The following is an 18,380-nucleotide window of genomic DNA, read 5'->3' on the forward strand; positions in this document are numbered from 1 at the left end:
AGTAATCTTCTGTTTTTTTAATTACCCAAATAACACAACCATATTTACAGCTATACTCAAAAGTGGGGAATGAGAAACCTACTTTTGAGAAAGGGAAGATCCCTCCACCATCCAAATGGGGCAAGAGACGTGTGCTTTCAGACAAAAAAAAAAAAAAAAGAGGCGCGTGCTTCTACAACCCGAAGAGACCAGAATAGTCTCAATTTGGATAATATTAATTTATTCATATAAATATAAAATCTCTCTCATGTGACTCACGCAGGCAAGCAAAATTCTTATATAGGAGTCCCACTCATGGAAACGTCAGAATCAGGTTCTTGCGAACAAATCCACCTACAAAATCATCCGAATTTAGTCAACAAACTCGAATGGCATCATGCCACCGACGCTCACACCAGTATTCCTCACCCACCCTCGAACCACCACTAAATTCCTCATATTTCGCGCCAACCTTCGAGGAAAATGGATCAATTCCCACTCTCACAACAATGCTAGTCTTCGTGCTAGATTCTCCGTTCTCCCTAATTATCGCTCTTATTCTCTTTATTCTTTTCTTTCGCTTTGCTCTAGTTATCTTCTTTCTTGTCCTTCTCTTCGCTCTTTGTTCCAATCTCGTTTTCCTCATCTCCGATCTCCTTTGTCCTCCATGACCACTCCTCCTCAAGCCAATTCTGACCCACCTCAGTCTACCTCTTCCAAGAAAACGGTATGTAGCTTTTGAGTGCTGTGAATTTAATGGGAAGTGGTTACAAGTGTAAAAGAAATTGCTTTCAATAATGGGTTCTGAATGCTTTAGTTAATTGAGTAGTTGCATGTGAAAATATGGTTTTTCATTTTATATTATTTTATTTTATTTTTATTTTTTATTGTTCAACTACTTTCTTTGATAAGTTAGTTGGTCATTTTGGAGTAATTGGTTGCTGGTTTTGGATGTGTAGGTGAGGGCTGTGATCAAGGGGAGGGTGCAGGGAGTGTTTTATAGGGATTGGACAGTGGAGAATGCTACCCAGTTGGGATTGAAAGGTTGGGTGAGGAATAGGAGGGATGGTTCAGTGGAAGCTCTTCTTTCTGGGGATTCTGATAAGGTCCAGGAGATGGAGCAGAGGTGTCGCCGTGGCCCACCTGATGCGATGGTTACTGGCTTCCAGGTTTTCCCTTGCGATGATGATCCTGGAACTGGGTTCCAGCGTAAACCAACTGTTTGATTTATCCATGTGAATATGCTTTACAAGCGGATTTCTAGTTTAGTATTATACATCTTGTCCTACATGAATTTTAGTTTTAAACCCTTTTTATGGAAATAAAGAGGATATATATGTATATTGCCGTAGTTCTGACTGTTGAATCACTGATCACCTTGTTTAATGATATGATAGAGAATTGCTTTTCGAATTCGCGTATGTTCAATTCCTTTTAATGTCTAATTTGCATTCTAATGTTGTTTGTTGTATAGTATTTTGTTGGGGATTTCAACGAGTAAAAAATGATGTGCTCGTCACATTTGGACTCCCCATTCAACTTTCAAATGTTTGCTTTTGTCATCCATTAGGATGGGTTAATAAAGCAACTAAGCAAGCATGATCAGTGCATTTTCTAGCCAATATTAAACTTTTAGATATCTTAAGATCATCTATTCATCTAGGCATGTGTTTGTTCATGGAAAGGAAGAGAAGGCCAAAGGCACATGATATTTAGTAATGGCATAGGGGTTTGTGAAGCAGACACTGCCATTCCCATTCTATCCCTGCCCTGTGAGCGAATTGGGTGGGAGCTGGGTATCTCATTTTATTTCTTTTATAATTTTATACTATCAAAAATTATATTTTTATATGTTATATGTTGTGAACCATCCAACTAAAGTAGAAACATGGAGAGTGATTCATCAGAGTGTTTGGTTATTAATCCTAGGATTTTTACATATGTTGTAAAATTATTCTCTGAGTTCCTCTGTTCCTTGACTACAAATAGTTGAATTCAATAGTTTCATCTGCCAAGTAGAGAAAAAAAAAAAAATTTCTGTTGTGTTCAGGAACAATTTCAAATCTTGGCCCTCACCTATCTCTAAGTAATTGTTTTTACTTTTAGTTAGTAAATGGATGGCACAATAAAAGCTACATTTACTCTTAGATTAGGATGAGGAGATATGAAATGGCTGAAAGAAGGAAGAGAAATACATCTTTTATCATGGGTATTGTTTTGTCCTCTTACCTAAGTGTGCAGTAGACCCCAATCCATTAGTGTAGGTGTCGACATATAGGATATCAAACATTCGAGTGAACACGACCGATATAGGGGAAACAATTGAATTGAAGATTCATGAAGCTTCACATGAATGACCCTGCTATGCATCACTATTTCCAGAATTTTGATCCCATTTGCCACTGGTATTAGATTCTACTTGTTATATATATATATAGGTCACACCATTGCTTGTAAAACAATTTCAAAACATTCTGCAAGTCAGTCCACGATGGGTAAGGTTAAAAACTTTTGAGGTAGTGAAGAAGGGAAGTGTTAGAATTGTGAGATTCATTATGGGAAAGGTGCAAGCTAGTCTCTTACCATCTAAGACGATGAGAGGTTGCAACACAAGGTTGGGAATCAAAAAGGCTGAGGAAGAATTTGGATTGTCCTATGAAGTAGCTCTTGCAATTCCTTGTCAATCGGATAAGCTGCAGAGCATCCGTGGACTAATAATGGTTTCTAGGTATCTTTGATATTCTTTTCATGTTATTCCATTTTTCATCCTCTGCTGCTGCATCTTTTATTATGGCAACCATTTGTTTTGGTGAATTTGATTTTATTAGTACCTATAGACTTATTTTGAGGAATCAGTATTTATATGTGGAATCATGCAACTCATTGTTAGTGTCATAATATGCAATATCATTAGCGTGAACTTGTTATAATGTCAGTGGCCTAAAATGAAACTTTTGTTTGGTACTGAGCTAACAAGGATAATTGTTACCCTTATAACTTTTAACTCTCGCGCTGTTTTGATACTTAAAAAAAAAAAGTTAACTTTTCATCTCATTAATATTTATACCTTATTGGGAGGTTAAATATTAACTTTGAGGGCTTAGGTTAATAATTATTTAACTCTTGATTTTTAAATTTTCTACCAAATACACCCTTAGTTTTTAGGGGGTGCCAAGAAGATATTTTTAAGGTATTCTTTTAATGGTAACCTCCCCTGTTTGCCCTAATGCTGAACCAGAAACCATTGAGCATACTACTCATGTCGCCCCCCTTTCCCCCCAAAAAAGTCCCATTCCTAGTCGTGGTTAGCTTGCCAATATACAGACCTAATCATATAGGATTTTTTTTTTCTTTAAAATGTGGTTCATGTTATTTTAAATGACCAAGGACACTCCATGCTTCAGGAAATAGCTCTGCTTTTGTTGGTTTATCTGGAGAAAATGAGCATGTGTTCAACCATTCAAATTTCAAAGCCATATCCTACCATACCAGAGGCGTAACAATTTCAGGAAATGACCAAGAACTGGGCTGAGTGTATTTTGCTTAGAGCAATGTTTCTCAGTTCGCATATTAGCCGGATGAGAAACAAGTAACTACGTGTTTGTGTGCATTGGATTGGACTGCAAATCTCCTCTGGACAGGGCTTCATACCTAGTATACAAGAATTTAATGATCCTTAGATTCAAAAACATGTGGGTCTCTTTATAAATCATAGGAGATGGATTTTGTATTTGCTCAAGAGAAGAAACATTGCTCCAATGTGCTTTCATTTATCTCTCCTTTTGAGGTCTTTTTGCTTGAATGTGTTGTTTTGAAATCAACACGGTTTTCCAAAAATTCCGCATTGTGAAGATCTATTGAACTTGAGTTCAATCTCTCGTTCTGATGAAAAAAACAAAAAAAAGAAAAATTAATCTCTCGGTAATTTTTATAGTACGTTGCTAAATTTTGTTTGGTGTTTTACTTTTAGTTCTTAATTTTATTTTGTTATTAAGAAATTCTTGAAATTTAATTTTATTTCACAAATATCTCTCTAATATGCGAAAACAAGTTTTCAAACAAAAAAAATTAATGAAATTGATTTTTTACCTACTTTTTTCTCACACTAACAAAACACTAACTATTTTAATCATCATTTGGACATATTATAAAAATATTAATGTCATCATAATAATCTGCTTTCTAAAAAAAAAAGATTGATTCTTCGTTAAAAAGTATTAAAGTTGCATTTGCAAATGTTTTACTGTAATTTAATGAGATTTTTTAATATGAAAACTTACTATTGCAAGTTAGAGGGATTCTTTATGTAATAAAATTAAATTTTAGGGATTTTTTTAAGTAATAAATTAAAATTAATAGACAAAAGTAAAATACAGGTAAATTCAGGAATTAACTATAAAAATTATCCTCAATCTTTCCAATATCTCAGTGGTAGAACAAAAATGCAACAGAAATTATTAAGCTTTCTGCAATCTCAATCGAATACAGCATGCAAGAAATAATACTAGTCAACTACTACAAGAAAACCAAATCATGGCCAAAAGATAAAAGAATACCTTCAAGCTATTCAATCACTAGAGGCCCGCTAGCCGTAAACAGAAAGACTCCAGTTAACCCAATTCATCACCAATAGCAATTGTTAAATCATCTGACCAACAATTTTTAATCTGTTATGATGTAGCTTTATATTTAGAATGTTCTTAATTGACTCGAATTACGACTTGATTTGTGTAAGTTTGATCGGTAAAATCTGAGTATTTCATAATGACATCAACGCAATACATATATATATATATATATATATATATATATATATATATATCCAACTTCTTATAAACGTAGTCAATTTGAGCTTTCATAAAAATATTTTCTAGTTGTTCTTTAGTTTTGATATAGCCCTTTGAATTAAAAAAAAAAAAAAAACTCAAAATCTCCTCAAAAATAATTTTTTGTGAATGGTGCCGTTAACAGTACAAAATATCTAAGCCGTTGGAAAGTTAAAACTAGAAAGCAACAGATAATTAAGGGTAAAATTAGGTCATGGGGGACATGCATGTACAAGTTTGGCAATATAATAGTAAATCGTGTGTCGTGTTACGGAACCAGCTGATGACAATGGTGGCTGGCTCCACTTATGACCCCCCAGCTATGAATTTTCCGATTATTCTCCTTCTGCTTCATGACTCTATAAATTTCCTTGACGGTTCACTAAGGGCAAGTCATCACATAAAATAAAATATCTTAACTGTACCAAGAAAATGTCTGCAGCCAAGAAGAACGTGGTGTTCCTTAGGCTTTTCATTGGAAAGCTATGGAAGGGTCTCTCATTCTTCACCCATAAAGGACCTGATCATTACCATAAAGATGTGAAAACTGCACTAATGGTGCCAGACGATGTAAAGGAAGGGCAATTTGCTGTTTTGGCCATAAAAGGTGAGGAGATTGAAAGGTTTGTTTTAGAATTCAGCTTCCTTAATAACCCTGCTTTTGTAAAGTTGCTGAAACTGGCTGAGGAGGAATTTGGATTCCATCAGAAGGGTGCTCTTGCTGTCCCTTGCCGGCCAGAGGAGTTGCAGAAAATTCTTAGGGCCGGATGAAGGAGGGAGAAGATTGACTATTATGCTCAAGAATGTACTACTTGTACCTTCCCAGCATCGAGAGTTTCAAAGGAAATGACCTAATCGATGTTCATTGGTTTCTTTAATTTATTTTTCTCGTTATTCTTTAATTAATTTCTTTCTGGTCTCTTCATTCCAGTACAGATGAAATTTTACAATAATGTGTTAATTCTTCCTTATGTTTTCAGCCTAGCGTTGCAATATAATGAATTATTTGTTACGAAAGATTGATGTGTTCATTATGAATATTATTATTTGGTTGCTTTCAACAATGAACTCTCAAATTGCACCAAAAGATGCTATTCATAAGAAGCAGGAAATTCTAAATGCTAGCAAGAAAGTATAAACTTCAACATTGGAGAAATTTAATCTTGAGGGACACATTTTTTATGTTCTCAATGAAATTTACCATTTGAAATGAAAGTAAATTTGATTGTGTTTGCCTAAATTGACTTGACTTAATTAAGTAGTCGGAGACATATAACTTAAAAAAATTCAAAATTTTAATATTTTATATATTCAAATAACATGAATTCAGGCGTAAATTTCATTTAAGTTATATTTAGTTCAATGATTGGATCCATATTTGATGGTTAAAATCTCAATAATTAAAATGCTAATTTATCATCAAACGCTAAAAATTATAACATTTGGACTCAATGGTTAGACTGTTATATAAATAAATATATCAAATTATTTTAATTATAAAAAAAAACCTTAATCGTAGTCATATGAAATCTATATTATAAAAAATATCTTCTCAATATTTATAATAATTATAACTATTGGTAGACTTATAAACAAATTATATTTTATTTGGATGAATATTTACTAATTTAATATTTTTGCTTAATAAAAATTAATTTGTAATTATATTATATTTACATAAATTTTTTTTTTTACAATTATAATTCCGTTATATTATTTTTTATGTTTGTTTAATATATTTTAAAAATTAAAATTATAATAAACACTCCTCTTTAAATTAAAATTATAAATTATAAATAATATGCATTTATCTTAGGGAAATCAATTAGTATGCTTCCGAATACAGATCAAAATTTTCTATATATTATATATCAAGTTCTTTCAGGTTAATATTAATATAAATTTATATAAAATAAAATTATCAAAAAAAAGTTAGTATAAATAAAATGTCTCTGCAAATATAGCAGTATTATATATATATATAATGCAGAGGAAAGTGGACGTGGAGAAGATAAGATGGATAATATATCATTCTTTCTCATTATCTCATAAACTAGAAATTTTGTATCAGCAAAGGGATAATGAAAATGGCACACCACGTGCAATTGTCTCAATAAAATCAGACAGTCGTCGGGAATTTACTTGTACGAAACAAAGTAAACTCCTGTAATTGATTTTCAATTTGATATTATACAACGCACACCACTTTCCTAGCTACGTTCATGTTCCTAACTTATTTATACATACGTACGTGTTCTTGTCTGCAAATGGCTGATCCCTTTTTCATTTGTTATTGATTTGATTTAGGTTTGATAATTCTGGATATCCAGAGATAAACATCTGCAAAGTTGGTTTTATAGCTCCATGCAAGCTTGTATGTAAACCAATAGAGCAAGAATTGGAAATAGGCCAAAAGATATTAAAAAAAGTTTGAAACATATTAAGATTGGATGTAATACTGGTCAATGCATCTTCCTATTGTCCTACCTCTGGATATATAGAAATTATTAGTAAATGCATATATCCATCGCATGTTATGCACTCACATGATGCCAATAACAATCTGCTGCATTCTGCACGCGGCTTCTGCTGCTAGCTGTTATATATGTATGGGCATGAGCCTGCTTAATTTTTTGGATGGATCTCGGTTTGGAGACGATAAGCATCTTATTATGTTCAGCACTTAAAAATTGAGAGTTTGAGTTATTTACAATATGTTCATACTGATGGTATATATCCATTCGTTGTTCCATTTCATAGAGGTACGCCTAGCATTATAATCCTAAGTCTCAACATTAGTCAAGTATTATATGATCTCTCTGAAATTATGTGAGTTTATACTGTGATGAATCAAGAACAACTCAAGCTTATACATCTCTTGAAAAGCCGTTGAACCTGGATAGAAACATCACATACTACGTTAACGTTACAAGAAAATCCATTGAATTTGAAAGGAGGGGGATAAAATAATAGACTACCTTCATCTAAACTCAAAACTTAAAAAAAAAAAAGGTATATATTACAGATATATAATGCATGGAGACGAGATAGGAAAGAGTTTCTCTTGTCCCATAGGAAAGAGTTTCTCTTGTTCTATTGTACTGAATCAGAGTAAATCAGAGTGGTACACAGGGGACAGGATTTTTGCAAGTTGACGGAAACATAACATAAATCAGTAGCACCCCCACCGCCCATTAATTGTTTAATGGTTCATGTGCATCCCATTCCTTGTGATATGCTTCTTAAATGAAATTTCTTCATCAAACAGCTAGCTTTCATTACAAATTATCTAATACCAACGCAAGATTTTATTCGGTAATTAATATTATCATATGGGCCAAAATTAATTCCTTTGACTCAATATTAATTGATATTTACTTTAATTAATACAAATCTTAATTATATAAGGATTATTTTAATTAAATAAATCATAATTCTAATTATATAGGGATATTTAATGGACATATCAGATTAAGTGTTGGATATATATATATAAACTGGTGATCTATCTACTCATAAGGTTACACACATTCTCTTTCATAAAATAAGAGATATTATGATCATCTCAACAAAGTCTTCCATAACTAAAGTTTAGTGTGTGAATCAAGAAGGGTTAAGAGGAGAAATCAATTTATTCAATTAAAGGGTTTCTCTTGATTATTACCATGGCTCAATTAAAATTCTGCATCAGTACGTTTTCTAAATCTGTGAAAATTTATTTGTTCAAGATCCGTTATTAGGGTGATAGTTGAATCTTATATTTAATATTCACATTGTGTTTATGATTATTATGATCTATTAAGAATCTTACAACCAAATATATCATCAGATTTCACTTCTGCCATTGCCTACAGTAATTAGACGACTGGATGCAAATAGGGTTTGAACTCTTGGTATTCGACCATTGAGTTAAAGCTCCAGTGGAAAGGAGAAAGACGTATGTTTCTCTAAGATGGTAAACTGAGAACAAAACTGAAGGCGGAAACTGTGTGTTTTTAAGACCCTACACCATCTGCAGAAAAAGCCATGCATGGAAGATGAGATATCAATGGCGGCATTAAATAATTGTGGCCTACCTTGTTTTCCTGTAATGTTTATGGTTTATCCTTCTTGTTCCAGACTTGGAAAGAACAATAAAAGATCATTCACATGTGAAGTTATACATTGTCTTGGATATGGACATGAAATTTATAATAATGAGCATACTGTATTTGGGTTTTTCTGATCTAAAATTTCTTTCCATGTAGGAGAAACGCAAAACAGTAAAGAACTCAGAAAGCAAGGAGCACGTACATCTATACTATCCCTCAACCCTAGCTTCAGGAATTTGGATAAGGTCTTGAGACTTGAATCACGAAACGAAGAGCTAGCATTATTAATTATATTTTCAGTATCCTTACCAATTAGCCACTACCCATTTATTTCAGAAACAAGAAAAAAATGTAAACATATCTTCTCCTTTGACTCTATAACCCTAGTGATAATGATATATATGAAAGCTAGCTGTATAATAAGCTAACTCCATACCAGGCTAGCTCATTTCCAAGTTTTTTGACACGAAAAGCGAGGTGCTTTTGTATCAGAAAATGGTGGAGGTACGTGAATATAGGGAAAAAGCTTCTAAACATTTTAAACATTGGATGAAAATGGTCAATGAATCTTCCTGTTTCCCTGCCGTTAGACGCAGAAAAATTATTATGTATTCATTACAAGTCCCCCACCTCCGCCATATACCTGCAGAAACTCTCTGTGTATATTCTGTACAGGACCACTACATATTTGGCTCTTCTTAGGCGAAAATTTAACCTGTACACGCATTTGAATTATTATTATTATTATCATTTTTAGTCTTTTAATTTCAAATGAATGAACTGATTATTGAAAATAAATTTCTATATTATTTTATATTTATAAAAATAATACAAATTATTTTAAAATTAACAAGAGTAAATTAAATATGAGTTCGTCAACAATGTAGCTTTTAAATAAAGTAGATAATTAAAAAATAGTTTTACTTTATAAATAGAGTATTACTTCATCTAGTTAAAAACTGAAATGATAGATAAAAAAAACTCATAAGTAAATTTTACAGTGAGTTAAAAAATTATTTAGAAAAGAAAAGGAGTATATTTCCCACCTCAACAAAGAGGACAATACTGCCAGAAGAGACAACAAAGACTGAGAGAGGCAAGAAAAGCAAGGCTGTCAAGACGAGTAACCTTATCTTTTTGCACGGAATCAAAGAGGTACTTAAGAGGACATGCTCTTAGAAAATGAAAGCCTCAGGTGAAACGTCAACTAAACCACCCCCACAAAGTTCCACCCCATTGCCCCAGTATCCTCATTATACGATAATTATTAATTCATAGATTGGATCCTAATAATTAACCCCCAGTCCCACACCTTGAGATGAAATGACAATTCAATGGGAAAAAGAAAAAAAAAAATCCATATAGATTGAAATGAAATGACATTTCAATGAAACAACATTCTGTCACCTTTTGCAATCATTCCCAAGATCATGTGGTTTCCATTATACCAAAATTATTTGGGGTTTATGTTGCATATTTCTCTTCCAGGTTTACTTCCAAGATTCATGGATTTGTATTTGTTTTGCGTGGTTTAAGTTTTAAAGTCTAAATTTGCACTAAAATGAAGAGGTGTGTGGTCTTTGAGCTACGCACGTACTATTCTAATTTGGGGTATATGAAGTGATACAGGAAAATGGGAGGGAGGTCAATATAACACTATAATACGTGTACTGATATTGAGGAGCAGAATGGGTCCGAGTGTATTAAATGCTTGAGCCGACACTATAGAAACTTTCATTGCTCAGCATAGAATTGTTTCGTCGGTCGTTTATCTCGGCCACAATCATTCTAATTCAAATTGAACGGAAGACTAATTATTTAACTAATTAATTTACCTCGTTCAGCAACTGGTGATTAAAGCAGAAAGTATAAGATTATCTGGTGGAATTTTTCTTATCTAAATTCATGTGAGACTTAGACGAGAATTTTTCCTAGAAACCCCATTTAGCAGTAGAGGACATAGCCTAAAGTAGTGTTCCTGTGTCACCCATGCAACGCATATTAAGCATCTAAGCACGACCAACGATCTAGTTTTGGTTCAAGGTTTAGAGAGACTGGAATTGAAATCGCAAGATCCTTTCAGTATCTATTTTTATTTTGATTAACTGAATTTTAAAAAAAAAAAAAGGAAAAAAATGAGATTCCAATCTAATTTAAGGTCAATTTTAATTAATTTCAGCGCCCATGCAATGCATATAATTATGTATCTAAGCATGACCAATGGTCTAGTTTTGGTTCAAGGTTTAGAGAGACTGGAATTGAAATCGCAAGATCCTTTCAGTATCGATTTTTATTTTGATTAACTGAATTTTAAAAAAAAAAAGGGAAAAAATGAGATTCCAATCTAATTTAAGACCGATTTTAATTAATTTCAGTTAAAAAGGTAGATTTCAGGCTTCTCAAACAGTCCATAGATTATTGTAGTGGGAAATTTTTTTTCCCATAAATGGTAAAACAGAGGGTAAACCGTGTTTTCAAGACCCCACCATACAATGCAGAAGCATGGAGGATGAACAGTCAAATATTGCATTAAATGATTTATGGTTGCAACCGTATGAAATGGTCCCATGTTGTCTTTCAGAAATTTCAGCAGCGTTTCCAATTTTCTTGACCAACTAGTATATATTTCCTCCTAGAAAAGAAGAAAGAACACAAGAATTATAGATTATACACAAAGTTCTGATCACATTTTTACGATCTCCATGGCTAAGAAAAACAGGGAAGAAATTGTTAAAAGCTTAATGATGCTTAAGCTTTTTGTTAGAAAGATACAAAGGGGTCTCATGCATTCAGCATCTAAAGGATCAAGCCCCAACGCCAATAAGTTAAAAAAAGAGATAGAGGCTGCAAAAATGGTTCCAAAAGATGTGAAGCAAGGACATTTTGCAGTAATTGCAGTGAAGGGTGGAGAACCAAAGAGGTTTGTTGTGGAACTGGAAAACCTTACTAATCCAGCATTCATGAAGTTACTGGAGGAAGCTGAAGAGGAATATGGATTCCAGCAGAAGGGAGTTCTTGCAGTCCCTTGTCAACCTGAAGAATTACAGATAATTCTAGGTGACAGGAAAAAGAGAAGAATGAGTACTGAATGGTAGGGTGCATGTAAATCGTAGTGTAATGCTACCTCAAACTGCTTTTGGGAAGAAAAGAAGTCTTGTCTTTATCTTTCAGGGTAGCTTCTCAAATTCATCAGTTCTTGGTTTCCTAGAGCAGAGACATGACTCTAGCCGATTATTCTTTTGCGACTTGAGTATTCGTTGTGAGAAGTAATAAATATTTGTAATAATTAGTTCAGACTAAGACTTAGTTGAGTGGATTGTATATTGTGCTCTATAAATAGCAAAGAAGAATTGTGGATCATGACCTCTATGCAGAAAAAGAGAAAAAAAAATCAAATTATTTGAACTTCACTTGAAACATACACAATTAGCTTCTGGGCTTGCAATACTAACCTGACCACAAGAATGCACTCTCATTATTCTCATTACTAAATTGTTCTCCAGAGCTTCACATTAATAGAACACCAAAGCATTTATCATTTATAAATGTGTTCATATATATGATCGAGATAAATACATGTGAAAGTAATACTAAGCCATGTAACCGTAGTGCTTAGCCCTTGTAACCAAATGTTCTCATCCATGTACCAAACCTTGTCTTGTGCCTTCTATTTATACTCAAGTCAATACAATGTAACGTTCATCGGTTCATATTATTCTATGTGGTATCAGAGAGGATTTGGTGTGCCGTCTTCCAGATTCTGTGCTGGTGGTGTGGACGTTGAGGACACATGAGAGGCAAGATTGTCGCTGTGCGTTCAATCTGCCTCTCTCTCTCTCTCTCTCTCTCTCTCTCTCTCTCTCTCTCTCTCTCTATGCTCCATTTTGCCCAGCAAACCAAAAACTAGAAACTCAGGACTGAATAAAAATTAAATAGAAACCCTAAATGAAAATGCAAATCAAAGAGCAATCAAGAGAATTAGACTGAGAAAGCAGAGAAGGGTGCAGCGGCACCATAGCTGAACAAAAGTGTGGGGCAGAGTTTTTCTGCAATCAATTGGAAGGATGTCACCTCTATTGCTTACAAAATAACCACTTTAGTTAAGGGATAGTGGGTGAAATTTACTTGACTCCGTAGTCAACAACACAATTCTTATTCCATAATCCCATATCCAGGTTATTATGTTCACATGCAGGCACTTATGAAAGTGGAATCAACACAAGAAGTTGCTTATAAGCATAAGCATCTACTACATCAGAAGGGAGTATCTAATTTTGAAAATGGTCTTTCCATGCCTCCCTTCCGCGCAGTGAGCCTGAAAATCAGCTAGGCTCTACGTATTCTTTATTTTCACAGCGACACTAACAATCTTAGCATCAGTATTGCTGTTTGACCTGTGATTGAGAAAACAATTTCTTAAATATATTAGTAAGAGGCTATTAAAATTGACTTTTAAGTTAAATTTGATGTAGTTTAGTTATAAGAACTCCAAAACAGCTAAACATTTTATCAAACTGTGTTTTTCAATAATATTTATAGAATGATGCTTTTCCAAAAAGTAGATTTGAATCATAATTATAAAAGGGCACTTAAGACACTTATCATAAGCTGTAAATATAGACTGTGTTAGCTTCTATTTACTCCTACAAATATCAATGATTATTTACTGCTTTATACTTGATTTTTACATAAAGTGCCATCTCAAATATTCAAACTCTTGAAAGAATTATATGATACAAACAAATTATTACACAGTATAAACAAAAATCTTGCATGTCAGACCCAGAGTTATTTTACCTCAGAGAAATTATTTGGGCCTGCAGGTTCCCTCAAGTGACAGGATATTGCCATCACACATCTTCCCCCTGATTTTGTAATCAACTCATACCAAATTTCTTCCTAAGATAAAATCAAATGCACAACCTTGACAACTTTAAAACTATCCAGGCAACATTGTAATTTCACCTTCTCTTTCCAATAAAAGATGTTCCCATATTTCCCTGCCAAACGACTCCAGAAGCTATGTGGAATGTCTAGATCAACAGAAGCTCCAATATTGAAGCTTATTATATGTACTGGTAAAAAAAATCCATCAGTCAACATCATCAATGGCTAATATAGTCCAGAGAATGTGATATATTAGAACCTTTGAGTCATTTTACCAAAAGTGGGGCCTGCAATAAAGACAATGGTCCTATCATCCACTTGCCAAAAATCTCTAATCGCCAACCCTGGAAAAACAAAAAAAAGAATGGTCACCTATTATAATTCCTTCAAACTACAAGGGCATATGAAGTTGAAAAGGAAAAATAATCTGCAAAAAAATAAAAGGAAAAAAAAAAGAAAAGACAAAGAAAATAACTTCTGACAAGCACTCAAGATAAAGAGAATACCTGGTGTTTCAGGCTAACTTTGAGGTAAAACTTTTAATTTGAATCCAGTGTGCTTCTTAATGTTTGTGATCTCCTGTACAATTCTTTTCTCCTGCAATTAACCATATCGCATGTTTACTTGATTATCAATTGCCCAAAAATGGAAATAATAAAAATTTATTTGACAGACTACACGCTGTTAGTAACGCTTGGTTAATAGCCCCTGATGCTTCTGTTGTTAGATAGTAGAAGTTTCAAGCTACAGGCATAATGACCCAAATTAACCAACAATATTTCCAGTGTAATGTGTTCCAAGTCTCAAGATCCTTCACATTCTGTAACGGAGCAAGTGCCAGAAGACCATCCAGGTCATTGGGTAATTCATGGCTACTTGGCGTCCAGGTTTTGTGCTATATGATTTATACCCAAATATGAAATCAAAAGGGGGTCAATTCTACAGTAAGGCTCCTTTGTTTTGCTCAGACATAGAACCAGAAGAAGATAATCATTCCTTAAGGTAGTAAAAAAGGTCCAGGAGACCTCTTATCTAGGACCACAAATAATACCTGGAAAAAAAAAAAAAAGAAAACTTCCTAGTATTTTGCCACCTTTTTTTTTGGAACTAGAAAAGAAGGAATTTATTTATTTGTTCATAGGAAAGTAACGAACAAATCAACAAACCTCTTTGATATCCCTTTACCAAAGAAACTGAAATTTAAAAGACATGGACTATGTACTTGGAGAAGCTAAAATGCTTTGATATCCTAAATTTAAAGATATATATATCAGTTATTAAGGAGGATAATATAAATGACATTTCAACAACAATCATGATTGCAAAGAAAACACAAAAAATTATAAGCCAACTTTTTGTGCATGCTAAACTTGTAAATTATGAGTCGAAACAGAAGTAAATGAATAAGGAGAAACGGAATGGAAGTGAAGAAATTCTGCCACTTAACAGAAGGAGGAGGAGAAGAAGAAAGAGAGGACCATTGGCTTGAGATTTGAATACCCTATACCCAACTGGACAGATTTCAATTAAACAGAACTGCATGCTGATTAAACAACAGAACTTCAAGGATTAACAATGCCTTGACATTTCCATCTAAGGTTTCTAGTATTAGAATGCATCGGAATAATATCAACAACACCTGTCCATCAGACAGGAACCCAACCACATCTTAGCAGTAAACTCTTTAGGAAGCAATTCTGGCTTGTTAACCCAAACTCCTCCCTCAGCAAATTGAACTCCTACAAAATTAGTAATGCTAATGACTCAAAAGAAAGAGGTATCGATAATAATCATCATGTCAATATTATAACAGCTATTGAAATTTTCTTTTTGCCATCATCTTAGAATGGCACAGCAATATTTACCTACAAGAGGAAATATAATAATCTAACCAATTATAAAAGTTCATATTCATCTAATCCACAACAGCAAAAATATATGTCAATAACAGAGTAGAAGTAGAGCCCACTCATACGCCCTGTTGGAAATTTCAAGCAAATTAAATCAAGTAGGTACGCATGGAGCCACAAAGCCGAATGGTATTATCTTAACACTGAGCTCATAAAGAAGTCATCCAGGCATTAATCAAAACCATATTTGCCTGAGATAGAGAGAGACCACGTGAAAGAGGCCCAGAGAGAAACGAACATCGACAACGACCCAGTTGCTGATTTTGGTTAAATTTTGGATTGGAGTGGCTGGCCGGAAGTGAAGAGAGGAGGCCTTAGTGAGTAGAGTTAATAAAGGACACAGGGCGGTTCTCGGTGTACGAGAAGACATGAGATAGAGAAACGCCATGCTTCCCTTTTTCTGGAACCTTACAACTGAAAGTGAATTCTTCCAGGAGTATAAATGCACGATGGCATATACAGCTCCAGGCAATTTAGAGGCGCTTGTTCGACACTTATATTAATGGCGATGAGGGCACAAACGGATTGATGAACAATGGTGAATACAAAGAATTCGGCCAAGACGAATTGCTCATTGGACTTCTTACAGGAATTATGGTATAAGTGAGCAAATGAAGCGTACAAAAATGAAGTGTACAAAAGTGATCACCTATTCATCATTCATGACAGGAATAACAGATCCCTGCATTGTGACTTGTTAGTTTAAACTCCTTTTAAAATGCAAGTTCTGTCGCTGACCAGGCAATCTGGAAAACTCAGCTTTATACTAGTCGTCTCATCTCACGTAAAATAGTTGTCAATCTGGAGAGTGGCAACCCAATGTTGGCCTTTTGCACGGATAACTCTCTTTGTGCTATTTTTCATTTTCTTATTCAACAGCACACTGTACCAGACTACTCTGATTCATAAGAAGACTGCATTTCCACATGGAAATATGTAAAATCAAATTAGAAAAACATTTTTTTAAGGAAAAAACCCACAAAAAAGCCATTGTTAGTTATTCCAGGACTTCAAGCATTACTACATATGCATTGAAAGACTACTTATATGGTCTCATAAGAAGCTTTAACAAGAAAGCATTGCAGCTAGTAACTACAGGCGTTTGAACCACCAGTACAAAGCAGAACTAAAAACAAATGGTAAAGAAGGCATAAGCTTGTATTTTCCGCAGATCCCATTTGTTCACCAAAATTCATCAGGAGAGACTGTGAAATAGAAAGCTATGGGAAGTAGTAAGGCCAGTTGAAATAATAAGAGTCACGCGTTTCTTTGTCCATCTCATTCCACTGCAACAAAGTCAGATTTCATATGGGTGTTAACGTTGGCAACATTGTTATCAATTATAAGCAACATAAACTGGACAAATTGTCAGCAGTTATATTAACTAAATAAATTACCTTAAATTTATATGGCTGGTTCTTCTTCATTGCTTTCTTCCAATGGTATTGCTCAAATAGAAATGCCTTGTCATGCCAACTGCAGACACATTGAGAACATCAAGTAAGATTGAAACTGAATAAATAGTAAACGCAACAAGCTGGTAGGTTAAGTAATCATAATGGTGGTTGTAATACTACACAATCAAGCACTAATTGAGGAGCTAATTGTAACACTAACAACACTTCCCCCTTTTTTTTTCCCCTTAAAGGGTAATAATAATAATCTTGATAGCAATGGTAAAAGTAGTAACTATTATCCCACCGCCATTCATTCTAACAAAAACTTAGCACCGTTGGCAATTCAAATCACCCAGTTCTTTTGTTATAGGAAAGACACTTGCCGCATTTCCAAAAAATAAAAAAGGAAAGACACTTGCCATGTTAATGTAGTAAGGAAGTGATACTTCATACTTATCAGAAGAAATTCAAGAAGATGAACAAGGTAGTAAGATAGCTGAAATGAATTAATGCCATGCCATTCAGAAATAGCATCAAGGCTAAAGTAATTGCTTAAACTTCTCCTCGAAATTCTGCAAATCAATTTGGAGGAAGTAGCCACATAGAATACACCGATCATATTCATATGCCAATGAGAGAACAGTTGATGTGATGCTAAAGCAGGAATTAACCCATCAGAGAGAAAAGTCACCTAAATCTCTCACAATTCCAATTCCAATCAAACAATTAAATAGCTAACCAGCTAAAAATCAAGCAAAGACTCCATATGGCTCCAAGAAATTCCACAGCTTTATGGAATTTGCGAAATTAAAAAAAAAAAAAGACCACATTCAAAGACCACGTGCAGCAACCCTAAGACAAAATCCTCTACACATAACAAGGACTAATGCACAAGACTTGCAGAGAGAAACCCTAGAATTAGAAATGGGAAAGAGAGATAGAAAGAGCGTACTTGAACTGATTAGAGAGCTGCCACATGTAGGGATTGAAAAAGGTCAGGACAGAGAAAGCGGCCGACCCAATCCATATGTTGACGAAGCGGTCTGGATCCGCGTGCGGTACACCTGGGTCTCCTCTGTATGCATTTCCAAAGTACTTCTCCATTATCGCCTCGCCTCCTCTCCTCTCTCGAGCTACTCAGCTCCGAGGTCCAAGCTTTCAACCGCTTCTTCGACTACGCTTATCCGCTATTATCCTCTATTTTTCCCCTACTATTCTTGTGCCAAACAACAATAGCTTATCCCGGACCGGGATAATATAGTAACTGGGTGGGCTATGCTTCTTCTGGAC

At 34.2% G+C, this 18,380-nt stretch overlaps 4 protein-coding genes across 4 annotated transcripts; 3 read left to right on the top strand and 1 right to left on the bottom strand.

Moving 5' to 3' along the window:
* Window positions 1-300: 300 nt before the first annotated feature.
* On the top strand, window positions 301-1,392 carry LOC110650247 (uncharacterized). The gene is made up of 2 exons (XM_021805135.2): window positions 301-706; window positions 939-1,392. The coding sequence occupies exons 1-2, from the start codon at window positions 377-379 to the stop codon at window positions 1,203-1,205; spliced, it is 597 nt and encodes a 198-aa protein (XP_021660827.2). The 5' UTR covers window positions 301-376; the 3' UTR covers window positions 1,206-1,392.
* Window positions 1,393-5,237: 3,845 nt separating this feature from the next.
* Window positions 5,238-5,784, top strand: LOC110648987 (auxin-induced protein X15-like). The gene has a single exon (XM_021803382.2). It carries the CDS (start codon window positions 5,238-5,240, stop codon window positions 5,574-5,576), a length of 339 nt encoding a protein of 112 aa, XP_021659074.2. The 3' UTR covers window positions 5,577-5,784.
* A 5,755-nt stretch (window positions 5,785-11,539) lies between these two features.
* LOC110648838 (auxin-induced protein 6B-like) lies at window positions 11,540-12,256 on the top strand. The gene has a single exon (XM_021803199.2). It carries the CDS (start codon window positions 11,599-11,601, stop codon window positions 11,989-11,991), a length of 393 nt encoding a protein of 130 aa, XP_021658891.2. The 5' UTR covers window positions 11,540-11,598; the 3' UTR covers window positions 11,992-12,256.
* Window positions 12,257-16,630: 4,374 nt separating this feature from the next.
* On the bottom strand, window positions 16,631-18,321 carry LOC110650231 (uncharacterized). The gene is made up of 3 exons (XM_021805114.2): window positions 18,043-18,321; window positions 17,091-17,169; window positions 16,631-16,979 (listed from the first exon to the last, which is right to left on the bottom strand). Exons 1-3 carry the CDS (start codon window positions 18,192-18,194, stop codon window positions 16,914-16,916), a joined length of 297 nt encoding a protein of 98 aa, XP_021660806.1. The 5' UTR covers window positions 18,195-18,321; the 3' UTR covers window positions 16,631-16,913.
* Between the last annotated feature and the right edge of the window lie 59 nt (window positions 18,322-18,380).

Source organism: Hevea brasiliensis, chromosome 5 (genome assembly GCF_030052815.1).
Source record: "Hevea brasiliensis isolate MT/VB/25A 57/8 chromosome 5, ASM3005281v1, whole genome shotgun sequence".
Lineage (NCBI taxonomy): Eukaryota > Viridiplantae > Streptophyta > Magnoliopsida > Malpighiales > Euphorbiaceae > Hevea > Hevea brasiliensis.

Excerpts from the sequence above, each read along its gene's own strand:
- LOC110650247 (XM_021805135.2), top strand. The coding sequence starts at position 377 with ATGCCACCGACGCTCACACCAGTATTCCTCACCCACCCTCGAACCACC. Across the intron at positions 707-938 it reads CTACCTCTTCCAAGAAAACG|GTGAGGGCTGTGATCAAGGG; the intron begins GTATGTAGCTTT and ends TTGGATGTGTAG.
- LOC110648987 (XM_021803382.2), top strand. The coding sequence starts at position 5,238 with ATGTCTGCAGCCAAGAAGAACGTGGTGTTCCTTAGGCTTTTCATTGGA.
- LOC110648838 (XM_021803199.2), top strand. The coding sequence starts at position 11,599 with ATGGCTAAGAAAAACAGGGAAGAAATTGTTAAAAGCTTAATGATGCTT.
- LOC110650231 (XM_021805114.2), bottom strand. The coding sequence starts at position 18,194 with ATGGAGAAGTACTTTGGAAATGCATACAGAGGAGACCCAGGTGTACCG. Across the intron at positions 17,170-18,042 it reads CAGCTCTCTAATCAGTTCAA|TTGGCATGACAAGGCATTTC; the intron begins GTACGCTCTTTC and ends ATGTGTCTGCAG. Across the intron at positions 16,980-17,090 it reads ACCAGCCATATAAATTTAAG|TGGAATGAGATGGACAAAGA; the intron begins GTAATTTATTTA and ends ACTTTGTTGCAG.